This window comes from Chelonia mydas, chromosome 2 (genome assembly GCF_015237465.2).
Source record: "Chelonia mydas isolate rCheMyd1 chromosome 2, rCheMyd1.pri.v2, whole genome shotgun sequence".
Classification (NCBI taxonomy): domain Eukaryota; kingdom Metazoa; phylum Chordata; order Testudines; family Cheloniidae; genus Chelonia; species Chelonia mydas.
In genome coordinates, this window is record NC_057850.1 from 34912283 (window position 1) to 34928223 (window position 15941).

Here is a 15941-nt window from a genome sequence, read left to right on the forward strand (position 1 = left end):
TTCTGTTTGGCCTGGCAGCTGCTCCTAAGGTATTCATGAAGTGCATTATGGTGTTAGCAGCTCATCTTCAAAAATTAGAGGTAATGGACAACTAATTTATCTGCGGTCGATCAGAGTATCAGTCCTGTCTATCATATCAACTGCTCTATCCATATTCAACACTCTGTGGCTCCTAGTGAATTGAGAAAAATTAATACTGAAGTCTGCACAGACAATAGAATTCATTGGAGAAGTCCTCTACTCCACAAAGGCCAGGGCTTTTCTGCCAAAAAACAGATTTGAAACCATTCAAAAACTAGTACTTCAAATGAAAGCTTACCCACTCAGAACAGCATGCAAGTGCCTCAGTCGGTTAGGTCACATGGCAACATGTACCTATGTAGTACAATGCTCCAGACTGCGACTCAGGATGCTACAGACATGGGTAGCATAAATATATACCCTGAATCGTGACGCCCTGGACAAGGTGGTTCAATTGCCTGAGCTAGTCTTGTCTCTGGATTGGTGGACAGATCTTATAAAAGCTTGTGTGGGAGTTCCCTTCCTTCCCACACTACCGACACTCACTCTAGTCACAGACCTGTCATCCCTAGGTTGGGGAGCTCACATTGAGTCCCTGAAGACTCATGGTTTTGATCATTTCAGAACTCAGAGGCTCACGTAAATGTCAGAGTTAAGAGCAACAGGTCTAGTCCACTCAATCTTCTTCCGCCACGTTGTCTGACAGACAACTCGGCGACCATGTTTGATCTAAACAGGCAAAGAGAAGCACAATCAAAGTAACTCTGTCAGGACTCTTCTGTAGTCCACTCAATTCACCTTAAAGCTACTTACTTTCTGAGGAAATAGAATACAATGGCAAATCAACTGAGCTGATCCTTCACTGATCAACACAAGTGGTCATTGGCCTATGATATGTCTGGGCATATCTTCCAACTTGGAATGGATTCCCAAAGTAGTAGTCTCAGCCCAGGCTCCCTAATAGATGCCTTTCTCCTGTCTTGGGAGAATTGCCATCTATATACCTTCCCTCCAATTCCTTTGTTCTCAGAGTAGTATCCAAAATAAAAAAGAACCATACTCGTCTCATCTTTATAGCACCAGTGGTGCACCAGCACCTCCTATCCCTCCCATTGGATCCAGACATAATTTCCCGAGACCACGACCACATTCTGTACTCCAGCCTCCACACTCTCCATCTCACGCATGGATGCTTTGACGGATGTCCTTTGGAAGGTTCTGCTCACAGAATGTCCAGGAGGCACTTCTAAATAGTGGAAAACCCTCAACTAGGATCACTTACCTGGCTAAATATAAGTGCTTCTCCATTTGGTCTCATGAGAAAGGTGAATCTTGACCGGCTCCAATATTGCCTTGTTGATTGGCAGAAGTGGCCGAAACCAGGATGTTGTGCTGGACTGTTTTCTAGATCTAAAACAGAATCCCTTAGTTCTGTAAGGGTGCATTTGGCTGCTATCTCAGCTTTCCGTATATGGATGGATAATAAGCCCCTTTTCTCCCACCACTTTTTACTCAATTCCTGAAGGGCCTGGCCAAATGATAACCTCAAGTGTGGGACCCCATTCCTCCTTGGGATCTCAGCTAAGTCCTGGCAAGTCTAATGGGACACTCCTTTGAAACCCTCATGACTTGTTCTCCTTTACCCACTTTTACAATTTTTTTTTATAAGGATAGGGTTTATCGCAGGCTGCACCCAAAAATCCTCACAAAAGTACTCATCTGTTCGCCCAAATTTTTTCAAAAACCCCATCACATACGCATGAAGAAAGGCTTCACTCATTCAATGTGAAAAGAGCATTAACTTTCTACCTAGAGCATACTAAATCATTTCAGACTGCTATGCAGCTGTTTGTCACAGTTGTGGGCAGAATTAAGGGTAATCCAGTTTCCTTCTAGAGAATTTTCTGGATCTCTTCCTGCATCCATTTATGCTACCAACTAACTAATACGACCCCAGCAGCTAGAGTACTGGTGCATTCCACTAGAGCACCAGCAGCTTCTGCAGCTTTCCTGGTTGAGTACCAATTACAGACATTTGTAAAACAGCAAATTGGTCTTCAGCCAACACCTTCACTTCTCATTTTGCTATTACCTGACAATTCAGAGATGTTGCCAGCTTCAGACAGGTGGTTTTACAATCACTGTTCAGATAGACTCCAAACTCCCCTCTGTAGCTGTATAGGTGAGTCCCCTACAGTGGAACTGACATGAGCCATCACTCAAAGAAGAAGAAACGGTTACCTATCTTACCGTAACAGTAGTTCATCAAGATGTGTTGCACATATCCATTCCATGGCTTGTCAGCCTTCCCCTCTCTATCAGAGTATGTCCAGTACGAAGGGGAGAAATCGGGGGGTGGATCCGCCCTCTTATACCAGCACGCAGTGGCACGTGGCAACACAGGGCTCTCAAGCCGTCCCTACAGGTACCACTGAAGGGAAAAAAACATCCTGACATCTGTGCACAAGGCACATGCACACCTAGAGTGGAATGGATGTGTGCAACACATCTCTAAGAAGAACAGTTATAGAAAGGTGGGTAACCATTTCTTATACATTTGTCTGCTAGACCGAAGAGCCCTGTCATAGCCCGTCTCTTCTTTTCCTTGGTTCATGTCAGCTACTGCATTGTGCTACTCCCCTCTCAGTTCTGCCCATATATCTTAGAATCATAGGCCCACAGGGTTAGAAGGGGCTGTAAGGGTCATCTAGTGTAATCCCTGGCCAAGATGCAGGATTTATTCTGTCTTGGATGGTCCAGACACATGGCTAGCCAACCCTTTTTTTTTTTTTTTTTGAAAACCTCCAGTGAAGGAGATTCCATGACCTCCCTGGGCAGTTTGTTCCATTTTCCTATTGTTCGGAAGTTTTTTCCTAAAATTTAATCTAAATCTGTTATGCTGTAGTTTGAACCCATTGTCTCTTGTCCTGCCCTCTGTGGTGAGAGAGAATTTTTTCTCCATCTTTTTTATGGCAGTCTTTCAACTATTTGAAGACCACTATCATGTCTCCCCCTTAATTGACTCTTTTCCAGACTAAACCTACCCAGTTTGCTGATATGACTTGCATTCCATCCCTTTGATCATCTTTGTCACTCACCTCTGGATCCTTTCCAGTTTCTATACATTGGGGTCCAAAATTGGACACAGTATTCCAGCTGTGGCCTAACCAGTGCCAAGCAGAGCAGTACTATCATCTTCCATGACTTTCATGCTATGCCTCTGGTTAATGAAACCCAAATTGCATTTGTTTTTTTGCAACAGCATTGTATTGTTGACTCGTGTTGAGGTTGTGATCCATCACAATTCCCAGATCCTTCTCAGCAGTACTGCTGCCAAGCCAGTTTTCCCCCATTCTGTATTTGTACATTAGGTTTTTCTTCCGAGTGTAGCGCCTTACATTTGTCTTTGAATTTCATTTTGTCGTCTATAGCCCAGTTCTCCAATTTGTCAAGATCCCTTTTGAATTTTATCTCTATCCTCCAAAGTGTTGGCATTCCCCCTCCCCCAGCTTTGTCTCATCTGCAAATATGATCAGTATGCTCTCTATTCCTACCTCCAGGTAATTAATAAAGATGTTAAGTAACACCGGACCCAGAACATATCCCAGTGAAACCCCACTTGAGAGCTCCCTCCAATCTGACATCATTCCATTAATAGCTACTCTTTGTTTGCAGTTGTTTAGCCAATTATGTATCCGCTTAATGGTAGTTCTACCAAGCCTGCATGTCTCCAACTTACTTATGAGAATGTCGTGTGGGACTGTCAAAAGCTTCGCTAAAGTCCAGGTATATTATGTCCACCACATTTCCCCTATCCACCAAACTAGTTACCTTGTCAAAGAAGGAAATCAAGCTGGTTTGGTATGATTTGTTCCTAGTAAATCCATGTATGGCTTACTAGACTCTTTGAATCCCCTGGGAATTCTGGTCTTCTCCTGTTCACTCATTCTGGTTTGTCTGCTCTAGCTCTGGCTGTTGTACTTGACTCTGCACCACCCAAACCCTTTCTAAGGTCACTCAAACATCCATTTTCATTACAGCTTCCAGCAGCATTACAACACACAATACTATAAAACATGAATTGCCAGTGAGCATTTTACTTGGCTGGCAGCATCAATAACTAAAAATTATCAAATATAAGCTGCTTGTCTTCACTGTCACCATCCGTCACTGCCTAACTCCCACCCTACCTATCTTGTTTCATCATACTGAGATGTTATCTCTGGCCTATGGTTGGCCCATGATACAAGCTTCTGATACCCACTTGTTAAATTTCCAAACACTTCGTGCATTCTCCTATGCTGCCCTTCACATCTGGGAAGTACTTCTGGTAAACATCCACAAATCCACCTTGTTATCGTCCTTCAGATCCCTCCTTAAAACTCTCCTTTGCTGTGATTCCACTACTTCCCTAGGAACAGGTTACCTAGGGAGATAGTGGAAACCCATTCACTGGAGGTTTTTAAGAACAAGTTAGACAAACACCTGTTGGGGATGGTCTTGGTTTATTTAACCCTGTCTCAGTGCAGAAGAATGGACACTAAATGACCTCTTGGGTTCGTTCTAGCTCAACGTTTCTATGATTCTGTGCCTACAAAAAACTTAAGGAGAAACTGTTTGGCTGTGGATGCACTGATGCCACTGTCTGTCATGCTGCCCAATATTCTCTCATTCTTTCCTTGTATTCCCTTGTCTGTATCCATCTGTTGTCTCTTATCCTATATTTAGATTGTAAGCTCTTTGGGTCTGGGACTGTCTTTTCATTCCATTTGTACACCACCTAGGATAGTGGGTCCTGGCCCATCTCTAGGCTCGTAGATGCTATGTTAATATAAATAATAATTTTTAAAGGGTTAAATGCTTTTGTATTTCCCAGGAAATTCATTTTTGGGTTAAGAATATTTCTTTCATTTAAAGTTATCCAGTGGTGAATGTGGTGCTGTATGTTAGGTCAACGTGCCAAACCAGTAACAAGTCTGTGTCCTGAGGAGCTTGATTTAAAGGCACAACAGGTATAACAGTTCTTCGCCATAATGCTTTGTGGAATAGGTAGGTAATTAGAGGAGGAGTTGTTGTTATTTTAAGGAATAGCAAGAAACCTTTTCATCCAAATGAGTAACTTTTTCCAGAAAGTTTAAAAGCATGTGAAAGTAAGAGTTTAGATGTAAATCACTTCTGCCTTCATTATTATGGTATTGCTTTTAATTCTTGCCTCTTTTAGCACCAGTAACCCTCAGAAACTGTCTTCTGTCTCGTTGATCAACCCTTTTTCATTTTTGTATTCAGAATACTGAGGATTTTAAAAAACTTTCTTTACTTATTACTAAAGGAAACTATGGTTGCAATCTTGCAATATGATCAGTGCAGGCCCAACAGTTCATCCACATGGATCCAATTGTCGGACAAGGGCCTATATATATATATATATATATATATTTTTTTTTAATGCAAATGCCTACAGTATTTTTAATAATTCTGTAAAGAGCAACTTTTCTAAAATGATAGTATTGTATTAATCCAAATCTTGAGTCACATGGCCTTCATTAGGTTCTTTGGGAATTTATCTCAAATTGTCAAACACACCTTGGTAACTCCAAACTGTAGGTGTGCCATAATGGTGTGGGGGTGTAGAGAGACGACAAGCTGCTAATTTGCAGTTTAGAGTTTATATTTATCGTCAGTGAAAAGGCTTTTTAAAAAAAAAGACAAGTCAATCTGTTCCTTTAGTTAAATATTTTGATGTGCTAATATTAAACAGTATTTTATTGGTGAAACAAGGCAATGTCACTAATAACAAATCTGGTTTTCCTTTAGTTGCTGCCCTAACAAGATCGGCATTTTCTAAAGCGCAATCACTGACTGATTTTATATCCCTTCTGTGCCCTGCTCTCGCTACATGTCTATCTGTTTGTCAGTTAAGCACTTTTGGTCAGTGCTCACTGGGTTTATCACTTGTTTGCTTTTTATTTTTCTGTGTGTTTTTTTTTTTTAAAAAGCCTTTAGATTTTAAAATGCCGGAGGTGCTGTGTCATCCTGTAACTCTGTTCCTTTCCTTTTTAATTGCTTAGATGATAAACTTCATATTTAGTTGATCTTTTGCAGGATAGTATTAGATGTTTAGGTTGAAGGAGAGGAACAGAGAAGTGACTTGGCCTAAGGTCACTCAGCAGGTCATTAGTGGAGCTGGAAATACAATCTACATCTCCTGAGTCATAGTCCTGTGCCCTAACTATTGGAGAATACAGCCTCTGTATTGGTTTCTTTTAAATACACCGTGTCTATTGTTCTGTTTAAAGCTGTGTTAATCAAGCTAAGTTCTTGAGGATGTGCTATACAGAGTCCATCCATCATACTACTTTTAAACAGTATCTGGGAGCTTTGTAAATATGGATCCAACTAACCTAGCTTATAACATGGTTTGGCAAAAACTTTTTTTAAAAAACCTATTCGCATTTATTTAAACATGGTTCTAATGTCTTTGTCCCAATCTGATTGCAGAACCAAATTATAAGTGTTCTCAAACCATGCTTTACAGCTGAGTATAGGTGAAATCTTTGATGAGAAGTGCTATTGCAACTACAAGATGGCTCTGGAAGACAGTAGTGGCCAATACAGTGTGTGGCTCTCAGGATAGGTCTTAATACTGAATACAGTACTAAATACCTTGATGCTGGTTTTATTATCTCCCAAGGCTATCAAGATCTAGGCATACCTGTCAGGTATCAGGCCCACCCCCTGCTATCTCCAGCTTCCTGGCTATATATTTTTGTTTTCTGTTCTGCCTGCCTGCTGCTGGGCTCTGCTCTCCTGTTTGTTTCAGGTTAGGCAGGAGAAAAGTAGGAGCAGCCAAAGAGAGTGGTCCTCGTCTTGGTCCTGTGGGGGGGCTGATGAGGGGTATAATGGCTCCCAGCTCCTCCTCCTTCCTGTGGATTCCTGGTTGCAGAGCAGGAGCTGGGAAGCATACAACATGCTGTGAAGGGGAGTGGAGCCTGCTGCTCTAGTGAAAAAGAGCCTGTTCCCTACGGGTTACTGGGGTATGACAATCTTGTGGTTTGGGTGGGAGGGGGAATTGATTTTTATCTAACCCTTATTATCTAATCATTTTAGGTATCTTTGTGCAGACAAGGGGGCCAGATTTTCTACTGTTGTAAATTGTCATGGCTCTGTTGACTTCAGTGGAGCTACCTTGATTTAAAGAAGCTGAGAATCAGGCTCAAGCTGTCATATTGGCAGAATTTGCTGTTTAAAATACTGTATTATATTTGGATGTGTTTGGGGTTGCAATTATTTACGGAGACCGAAATAGTTATAAGGTACTCTGTAACCACATGATATTTATAATTAATATGCAATGATGACCAGAGTACTGGAGTCTAGTAGAAGTACTGGAGTCTAGTAGAAGTTACCTATTTTTACAAATTGTTAAATGTGTGTTTTCAGGAAAATCTGATGAACCAAGATGTGATTGTAACCAGTTTCATTGTGCTAATGGAAAATGCATTCCAGAAACTTGGAAATGTAATAACATGGATGAATGTGGAGACAACTCTGATGAAGAAATCTGTGCCATAGCTAATCCTCCAACAGCTTCTTCCTTTCAACCTTGTGCTTACACCCAGTTTCAGTGTCTTTCTCGCTTCACCAAAGTTTACACCTGCCTTCCAGAATCTTTAAAATGTGATGGAAACATTGATTGTCTTGACTTAGGAGATGAAGTAGACTGTGATGTGCCAACATGTGGGCAATGGTTAAAATATTTTTATGGTACTTTCAATTCTCCCAATTACCCAGACTTTTATCCGCCTGGAAGCAACTGCACCTGGCTAATAGACACTGGTGATCATCGCAAAGTAATTTTGCGCTTCACTGATTTTAAACTTGATGGTGCTGGTTATGGAGACTATGTCAAAATATATGATGGATTAGAGGAAAATCCACGCAAGCTTTTGCGTGTGTTAACTGCATTTGACTCTCATGCACCCCTTACAGTTGTTTCTTCTTCTGGGCAGATAAGAGTGCATTTTTGTGCTGACAAAGTAAATGCTGCAAGAGGATTTAATGCTACGTATCAAGTAGATGGTTTCTGTTTGCCATGGGAAATTCCATGTGGTGGAAACTGGGGTTGCTACACAGAGCAACAGCGCTGTGATGGCTATTGGCATTGCCCAAATGGAAGGGATGAAACCAATTGCAGCATGTGCCAAAAAGAAGAGTTTCCCTGCTCTCGAAATGGTGTTTGCTATCCTCGTTCAGATCGCTGCAACTATCAGAATCATTGCCCTAATGGTTCAGATGAGAAGAATTGCTTCTTTTGCCAACCTGGAAATTTTCACTGTAAAAATAATCGCTGTGTGTTTGAGAGCTGGGTATGTGATTCTCAAGATGACTGTGGCGATGGTAGTGATGAAGAGAATTGCCCGGTCATTGTACCCACCAGAGTAATAACAGCAGCTGTCATTGGGAGCCTTATCTGTGGATTGCTGCTTGTCATTGCACTGGGATGTACTTGTAAGCTGTATTCACTGAGGATGTTTGAACGAAGGTAAGTAGCACATGTTCCCAAAGCTAAGATAAAGTATTGTAATTATATAATGTACACAGTAAACAATTTAACATAAGCATATATCAATAAGAATGGTCTTATTAGTACTGTATAACTTCTAAAGGTATTCTTCCCTCTCTATATTTTTGAAATTCTTATTGGCAGTGATGGTGGAGATGACGGGAAAGAATAATTTTGATCACTTGCCTGTGGGCAGCTAAAATGTAATATTTAGTTGTCCAACAGAAAAAAATGAAAAGGTGCTAATTCTTAGGCTGTGGTCTCATTCTGAAGTAAATTAAAATTAAATATTGTTGCCATGATTGACTGGCAGTATTTCTATGTGTTCAGCTTGTTCTGTTTTGGACTGTCATGTGCCAGGGTTTCTCATTCTTCTTTTTCTTAGTGTGTTTACCTCTCACTGACTCGTGTGTTAAATTTTGTCCTTATTTTAATATGAATTAGAATGCTGCTTTTGTCACCAGTCTTATACTGAGAGTAGCACTGGAATTGTGTAATCATGTGATCAAACTGAATTAAAAATTCTACTACCATAAATAATATGAATCTTATCAATTTTGTTATGGTCTAATCCCTATCTATGAATGCATGCTATCTGTTTATGTACTATATAACTTTTATTTCTTCTTGAAAGATCATTTGAAACACAGTTGTCAAGGGTTGAAGCTGAGTTGTTAAGAAGAGAAGCTCCTCCATCTTACGGACAGTTAATTGCCCAAGGCTTAATTCCACCGGTTGAAGATTTTCCTGTTTGTTCACCAAACCAGGTAAGGTGTTTCTGATTATCCCAAAATAGCAGGCCATCCAATTTAAATTTTTACAAACTTGGCTTTCTAACTACCATGTTTTGGGTTTGAGATTTATCACTTTCTTCAGCCACATCAATATTTTTGTACCACAATTACTTTTAAATATTGGACAACTCTCCATCATAAGAGATGGTGACAGCACACAACTGAATCACTTTGCAAACAATTTCAACAATTTTTTTAAAGGAATGCCAATATCTCTCAATAGTAAAAGGCATGTTATGTGAAAAGTTACAACTGGTAGGTGCAGTGGTGGATGTTGTGTATATATTGCATACAAAGAACATTAAGGTTGCAAAGTCAATCACTCAAAAGTCCCCCACCCCCCCTTCCCTTCCCTGGGACCATGGCATGCTACGGTCTCAAGGGTTCAAGCTGTGCGGGTCCTGTCTGAAGCCTATGCCAAAGGGAGGACGCACATGACTCCTGTTTAAAGTGTTTGTGGGAAGCCAATCAGACTGAGAAGTGCAAGATCTGTAGGGGCTTTACTAAAGAACTAAAAAGGAGAGGGACTTCAGGATAAAATTGCTCCACATGGAGTCAGCCCTTCATCCCTAGGCAGCACAGGTGGCATCTGACCCTAAGTCCAGCACTTCAGTGCGGAGTGGACCGGCCTTGGTAAGAGAGGCCGTGGCACCGAGAAAGGACTCGGATTCCAGAGATCTGCAGCATTGCCACTCCCTGGCACCGAAGACGACCTCCGATGCAAGTGCCCCTATTCGCCAGTGCCGCACAAAAGGAAGAAGACTCAAGAAGAGAGGTTGCTCTCCCACTAGAGCAGTGGAATGAGGAAACACCAGCGATGTGTGTCCTGTGCCATGACACCCTCGTTCAGCTCTGACTCAGCCAACACCATCGACTCTGGCCTCACTAGGAAGTCCGTCAAGTCTGGTTCTAGTGGACTCCTCAGTGCGGGAGCCTCGGGAGGAGAACTTAGACCTTCCCTCCACACTAGACACCTTTGAGGTGGCTAGACACCTCATAGCAATGACGGCACAATCCCTTGTGCAGGCTCCAGCACCACCATCGGCATTGCAAAGAGATCCTGTGCCTTCCAGGGGCAAGCAATGATGCGGCACCGCTCCAGACGGAGTCATCGTGGGATTTGGAGGTGGAATCATTCGCCTCTAGGTGAAGCCGGCACTATTCCAGACAAGAGGAGAGGCAGCCATTGCCTATTATGTCATGGCCACCACAGTGTCAGGCACTGGCTCAGTGGCCCTTCTGGACCCTGTGGGCCTACCACTGGGGCCAGATCCTTGTCAGTGGTTTTGGAGGTGCTGGCCCCTCCATCATCAACATATGTAGCCCAGGAACCGCTTTGGGGACAGGAGATGGGCACGCAGGCAGGCACTGAGGTGGGCACGGAGACCAGCACCGCTCCCAGTGCCATGCAGGGTGTTTCAGCGCAAGGGGATCCCTGCGAGCCAGAGGGTCAGGAAAACCCAGAACCCCCGTAGGCATCTTCCTCATCCTCCGCAGATGAAGTGATGGCGGGCATATCTACCATGTTGCCAGCCATGGACAACAGAGCCCACTAGGAGTTAATCAGTAGGGTGGCTGAAAATTTGGGCATGCAGGTAGGGGAGATGTCGGAGGAGTTCAACTCTCAGATCGACATTTTGGTGCTGAGAGGTCCCTCGAGGGTGGCTTTGCCCCCCTCATTAAGGCCATCCACAACACTACTAAAGCATTGTGGCAAATGCCCATCTCTCTACCCCCCCAAGACTAATGGGGTGGAGAGGAAGTATTTTGTGCCGTTCAAAGGGTATAAGTACCTGTTCACTCACCCTTAGCCGGGCACTTTGGTGGTGGAGACAGCCAACCAGAAGGAAAGGCAGGGACAGCCAGGACCGACACCTAAATCCAAGGAGGCAAAAAAGCTGGACCTTTTTGGTAGGAAGGTATATTCTATTGGGGGTATATTCCAGCTTTGCATTGCTAACCAGCAGGCAGTCCTTAGCCGCTACAGTGTTAATTCTTGGAACATGTCCAAGTTTAAAGAACTACTTTTGACGGACTCCCATTCAGAGTTTGCTGCCATCCTTGAGGAAGGCAAGGTTGTCACAAGGCCCTCCTTACGGGCCTCCTTGGATTCAGCGGACTCGGCAACCTATACCATGGCAACAGCTATAGCCATGAGAAGAAGCCCATGGCTTCAGGTGTCAGGACTTGCCTTTCAACTGCATAGGGCTATTTTTGGAGCAAACAGACACTAAGCTCCACAGCCTAAAGGATTCAAGGGCAATTCTGAAGTCCCTGGGGCTTCATGCGCCAGCCCCCCAAAGAAACCATTTTAAACCGCAGCTTGCTTCTTGATTCTAGCCAGCTCCTCCTAAGCAGGATTATGGCAGGAAGGGGGGCAGAAGTAACGGACGGAGACCCTCTCAGTCCTCCTCTAACCAGGGACAGGGCTCAGCAAAGCAGCCCCCAGCCTCCAAGCCAAACTTTTGAAGGTGCGCCCTGGGGTGATGCACCAGTTCAGATCCCGGATCCTTCTCCTCCCTTTGTGAATCCTCTATCCCATTTCTATGATGCCTGGGCACAAATCACCCCAGACCACTCAGTCTTAAGCATGGGAGAATTAGGATATTCTCTCCAATTCTGTTCCCTCCCACCTTCCCACCGTCCTTCCCCATCCCTCTTCTGGGACCCTTCTCATGAGCAGCTTCTCATGCAGGAGGTGCAGACACTCCTACATCTTGGGGCGGTAGAGGAGGTCACTCTAGAATTCAGGGGCAGGGGGTTCTATTCCCGGAATTTCCTAATCCTGAAGGCCAAGGGTGGGCTCAAACCTATTCTAGACCTGCGAAACCTCAACAAATTCATGAGGAAGATAAAGTTTTGCATGGTCTTCCTGGCTTCCATTATCCTCTCTCTGGATCTGGGGGACTGGTACATCATCTTCGACTTGAAGGATGTATATTTTCACGTGACCATAGTCCCGTCCCACAGATGGTTTTTCCACTTGGTGGTCAGCAACACTCACTATGAGTTTACGGTTCTCCCCTTCAGCCTCTCTGCAGCCCACCAGGTGTTCACCAAGTGCATGTCGGTCATGGCAGCCTTCCTGCGGAAATGGCAGGTGCAAGTATTCCCATACCTCAATGACTGGCTAATCAAAGGACAGTGCGGGGCTGAAGTGGAGGCCCATGTGAGCCTAGTTCAGACAATGTTCCTCAGGCTCAGCCTCATACTGAATGTAGCAAAGTCGACCCTAACCCCGACTCAGAGAATAGAGTTCATCAAAGCTCTCCTGGACTCCTGAGTCAGAAACTCACTTTCTCACCATGGGCGCCATCATAGAGGAACTCAGGTGATACCCCACCACTACAGCACAAAATTGCCTGAAGCTTCTCAGCCATATGGCCACTTGTACATACGTAGTACGGCATGCCAGGCTGCGGCTCTGTCCCCTTCAGGCGTGACTAGCCTCAGTGTACAGGCTGAATCGGGACCACCTAGACAAGTTGGTTAAACTCACTCCCCCAGTTATCAAGTCCCTCAGGTGGTGTCTCGACCCGCAAGCAGTGTGCAGAAGTGCGCTTTTTTTCCCAGGCCCCAACCCTCGCTGTCTCTAGTAACGGACGCGTTGGCGTTGGGTGGGGGGCACACTTAGGCAGACTCGGGGCCTCTGGTCCCAGGTAGAACTTTCGTTGCACATCAACATCAGGGAGCTAAGAGCGGTCCGCCTTGCTTCCCAGACATTCCAGGCCAGGCCCATCTGGAGGGCACGTGTATCCGTATTGACCAACAACACATCAGCAATGTTCAATGTTCAATGTCCTCTCCCCTGTGCCGGGAAGCCCTTAAGCTGTGGGACTTTTGCATCGCTCATTCGATACATCTAGAGGCATCATACTTTTCAGATTCCCAAAACGAGTTGGCCGATCATCTCAGCAGGTCATTTCACAATCACGAGTGGTCCCTCCGCCCGGATGTTGTGATCAACATCTTTCAACGGTGGGGGTTTCCCCAAATAGATTTGTTTGCAACGAAATACAATAGGAAGCATCACTAGTTTTGCTCCTTCCTGAATCACAGCCCGGGCTCACTCGCAAACGCTTTTCACCTCCCTTGGAAGGACCACCTACTATACACTTTCCCACCCTTCCCACTTGTACACAAGGTACTGCTGAAAGTCAGAAGGGAGAAAGGATCAATGATCTTAATAGCACCAGCGTGGCCTCTCCAACACTGGTTTACTGCACTTCTAGACCTGTCGGTGGAAACGCCAATAACCCTGCCCTTAAGCCCATATTTCATCACCCAGGACCCCAGCTACCTCCAGTTTCCCAATCTGCAGTCTCTCCATCTCATGGCATGGAAACTCCGTGGCTGAATCCCTTGGAGCTCACGTGCTCAGACCCTGTTAGAGATGTCCTCCTTAGCAGCAGGAAGCCATCCACTAGGTCCACCTGTCTGGCAAAGTGGAAAAATTCTCCATTTGGGCATTACAGAAACACACTCCACCCTTACAGGCATCAGTTTCCTTTATCCTGAACTATTTGCTGCATCTAAAACAGAAAGGTCTGTCAGTATCATTAATAAATGTGCACCTCGCAGCTATCTCTGCTTTCCACCCCAGTTCAGCTGGACGCTCAGTTTTTCAGGAACCCCATGGTGGGCCGCTTCCTCAAGGGATTAAACAGTCTGCCTCCTCAAGTAAAACAGCCAACTCCCCAATGTCAACCTTGTGCTGTCTGGACTGATGGAACCTCCTTTTAAGCCGTTGGCAACATGCTCCCTCCTCTACTTCTCCTGGAAAGTAGCGTTCTTGAAGACGTAAAAACGGTTACCTACCTCTCGTCACTGGTGTTCTTTGAGATGTGTTGCTCATATCCATTTCAATACCCACCCGCCTTCCCTCTTGGAGTGTCTGACAAGAAGGAACTGAAGAGGTGGCGGGTTGGCAGGAGCCTATATACGCTGCCATGCAGACATGACTCCAGAGGGCTCCACAGCCAACCAGACGGGTACTGCTAGGGGAAAAACCTTCCAACGACTGCACATGGCACGCACACACCTACTTGGAATGGACATGAGCAACACATCTCAAAGAATTAGTTAGGAGAGGTAGGTAACTGTTGGGTTTTTTGTTTTTTTTACCATAATTTGGATCTGTTGTGCATACACATGTTGATACAGTCTAGAGCTAAAATTAAAACTCTTCATCCAGTAAGGTGTCTACCAGCTCTGTCTATAATATATGCCTAAGTTTCCAAAGCTGACTGTATTTAAAGAAAAACTTAAAACGTCTTTCCTCAAACTTCCCTTTAACTGCACATCTTGAAATCTCTTGACACTTCATTGAGTGGCTACTCTCTCACGGAGCCTTTCGGGAAAACTTGGTGAACTGCAAAGTACATATTATTTTCAGGAAAATGCCATTAGGTACCAGTCCAACTAATGTAAAGAGCACTCATAAGCTGTGATGCTAATAAATACTTGTAGTAGTCAATGTTGAATGTTTTGTCTTAAGTTAAAAGTCTTCTACTTGTTACTCTCCTTAACACAGAGCTACCCATACATCAGACTTTTTAATGTTAACTCATATTAGAGCTATTTGGTGATCTGAGATTCCAGGTTTCAGACGTGACTGAGATAGTTTTGCATAGAAATTGGGTGAGTGTTACTTTCCTAATAGTGCATATTAAACCAAAAAGGAACAGCTGGCTTCATTGATGGAAGCAGGTGGAGACACAAAGTCAACAACAGATAACTTCACAGCTTTTGTAGGAAATGCTATCCTCCATATTTATCTTGGCAAAAAGAGTTCTTCCCTCTGTCTGGAAATATTTCATGTTCAACAGAGACTTCAGCTGTGGATAGGATTCTGAGCTGAACGTATATGTAATAGATGTTAGAATCTGCCTCCATGTGAGGCCTGTTTAAAAAATGTTTTGTATTTACAGATGTGGCTCATGCAACTTGACACTTCTTTTCCTATTTTAAGCATAGGCAGTTTGTCTTATGATTCAGGAATGCAGGCTGTTTAAGCTGAACATCATAAATACCAGTTGGACACAACCAAGTTCTTTCAGTGTTCTGGTAACATTCAGAATAAAGAAAATAACAGGACATACAGAAATTGGTAAGAGATTAGTTCCTCTCTGTAACAGAGAAAAGAAGGAATATTCTTCACAGAACAGTTGTTTTTCTTCAGGCAACTAGGATGATGGAATTACCCTGTCGGGAATTCAGTAAAATAAATCAAAATGACTTTTGTTCCGTAATCAAAATTGCTTTCAGATCAGAGGAAGTGGTTCTGTACTAAAATATATATAAATTTGTATACTAAAATTTGTATAAAATATCCTTGTGACCCTCCTGTGATGTGTGTAGGACTCTGTACTTCCTTTATAGGAGTAAATTTGAACAGTAGTATAGATTTATAGAGAGATTTTATAGTGTGTCAATAGCCCTTCATGTTTTTCTGAATCTCATAGACTCTAAGGAGATATAATTTTAGTGAAGAGGACTATACTGCAGTTTTGAGAGGAGATAAGTAAGAGGGAATGATAAAAGTATAAAGAATATTGAATGGT

At 43.6% G+C, this 15941-nt stretch overlaps 1 protein-coding gene across 2 annotated transcripts in view; it reads left to right on the plus strand.

Moving 5' to 3' along the window:
• LRP12 (LDL receptor related protein 12) overlaps positions 1-15941 on the plus strand; it is a 103889-nt gene that overhangs the window by 81811 nt on the left and 6137 nt on the right. For both annotated transcript variants that reach the window (XM_027818464.3, XM_027818465.3), the window contains 2 exons: positions 7462-8563; positions 9219-9351. In XM_027818464.3, coding sequence (XP_027674265.1) covers positions 7462-8563; positions 9219-9351 — 1235 coding nt within the window. The remainder of the gene's footprint in view (positions 1-7461; positions 8564-9218; positions 9352-15941) is intronic.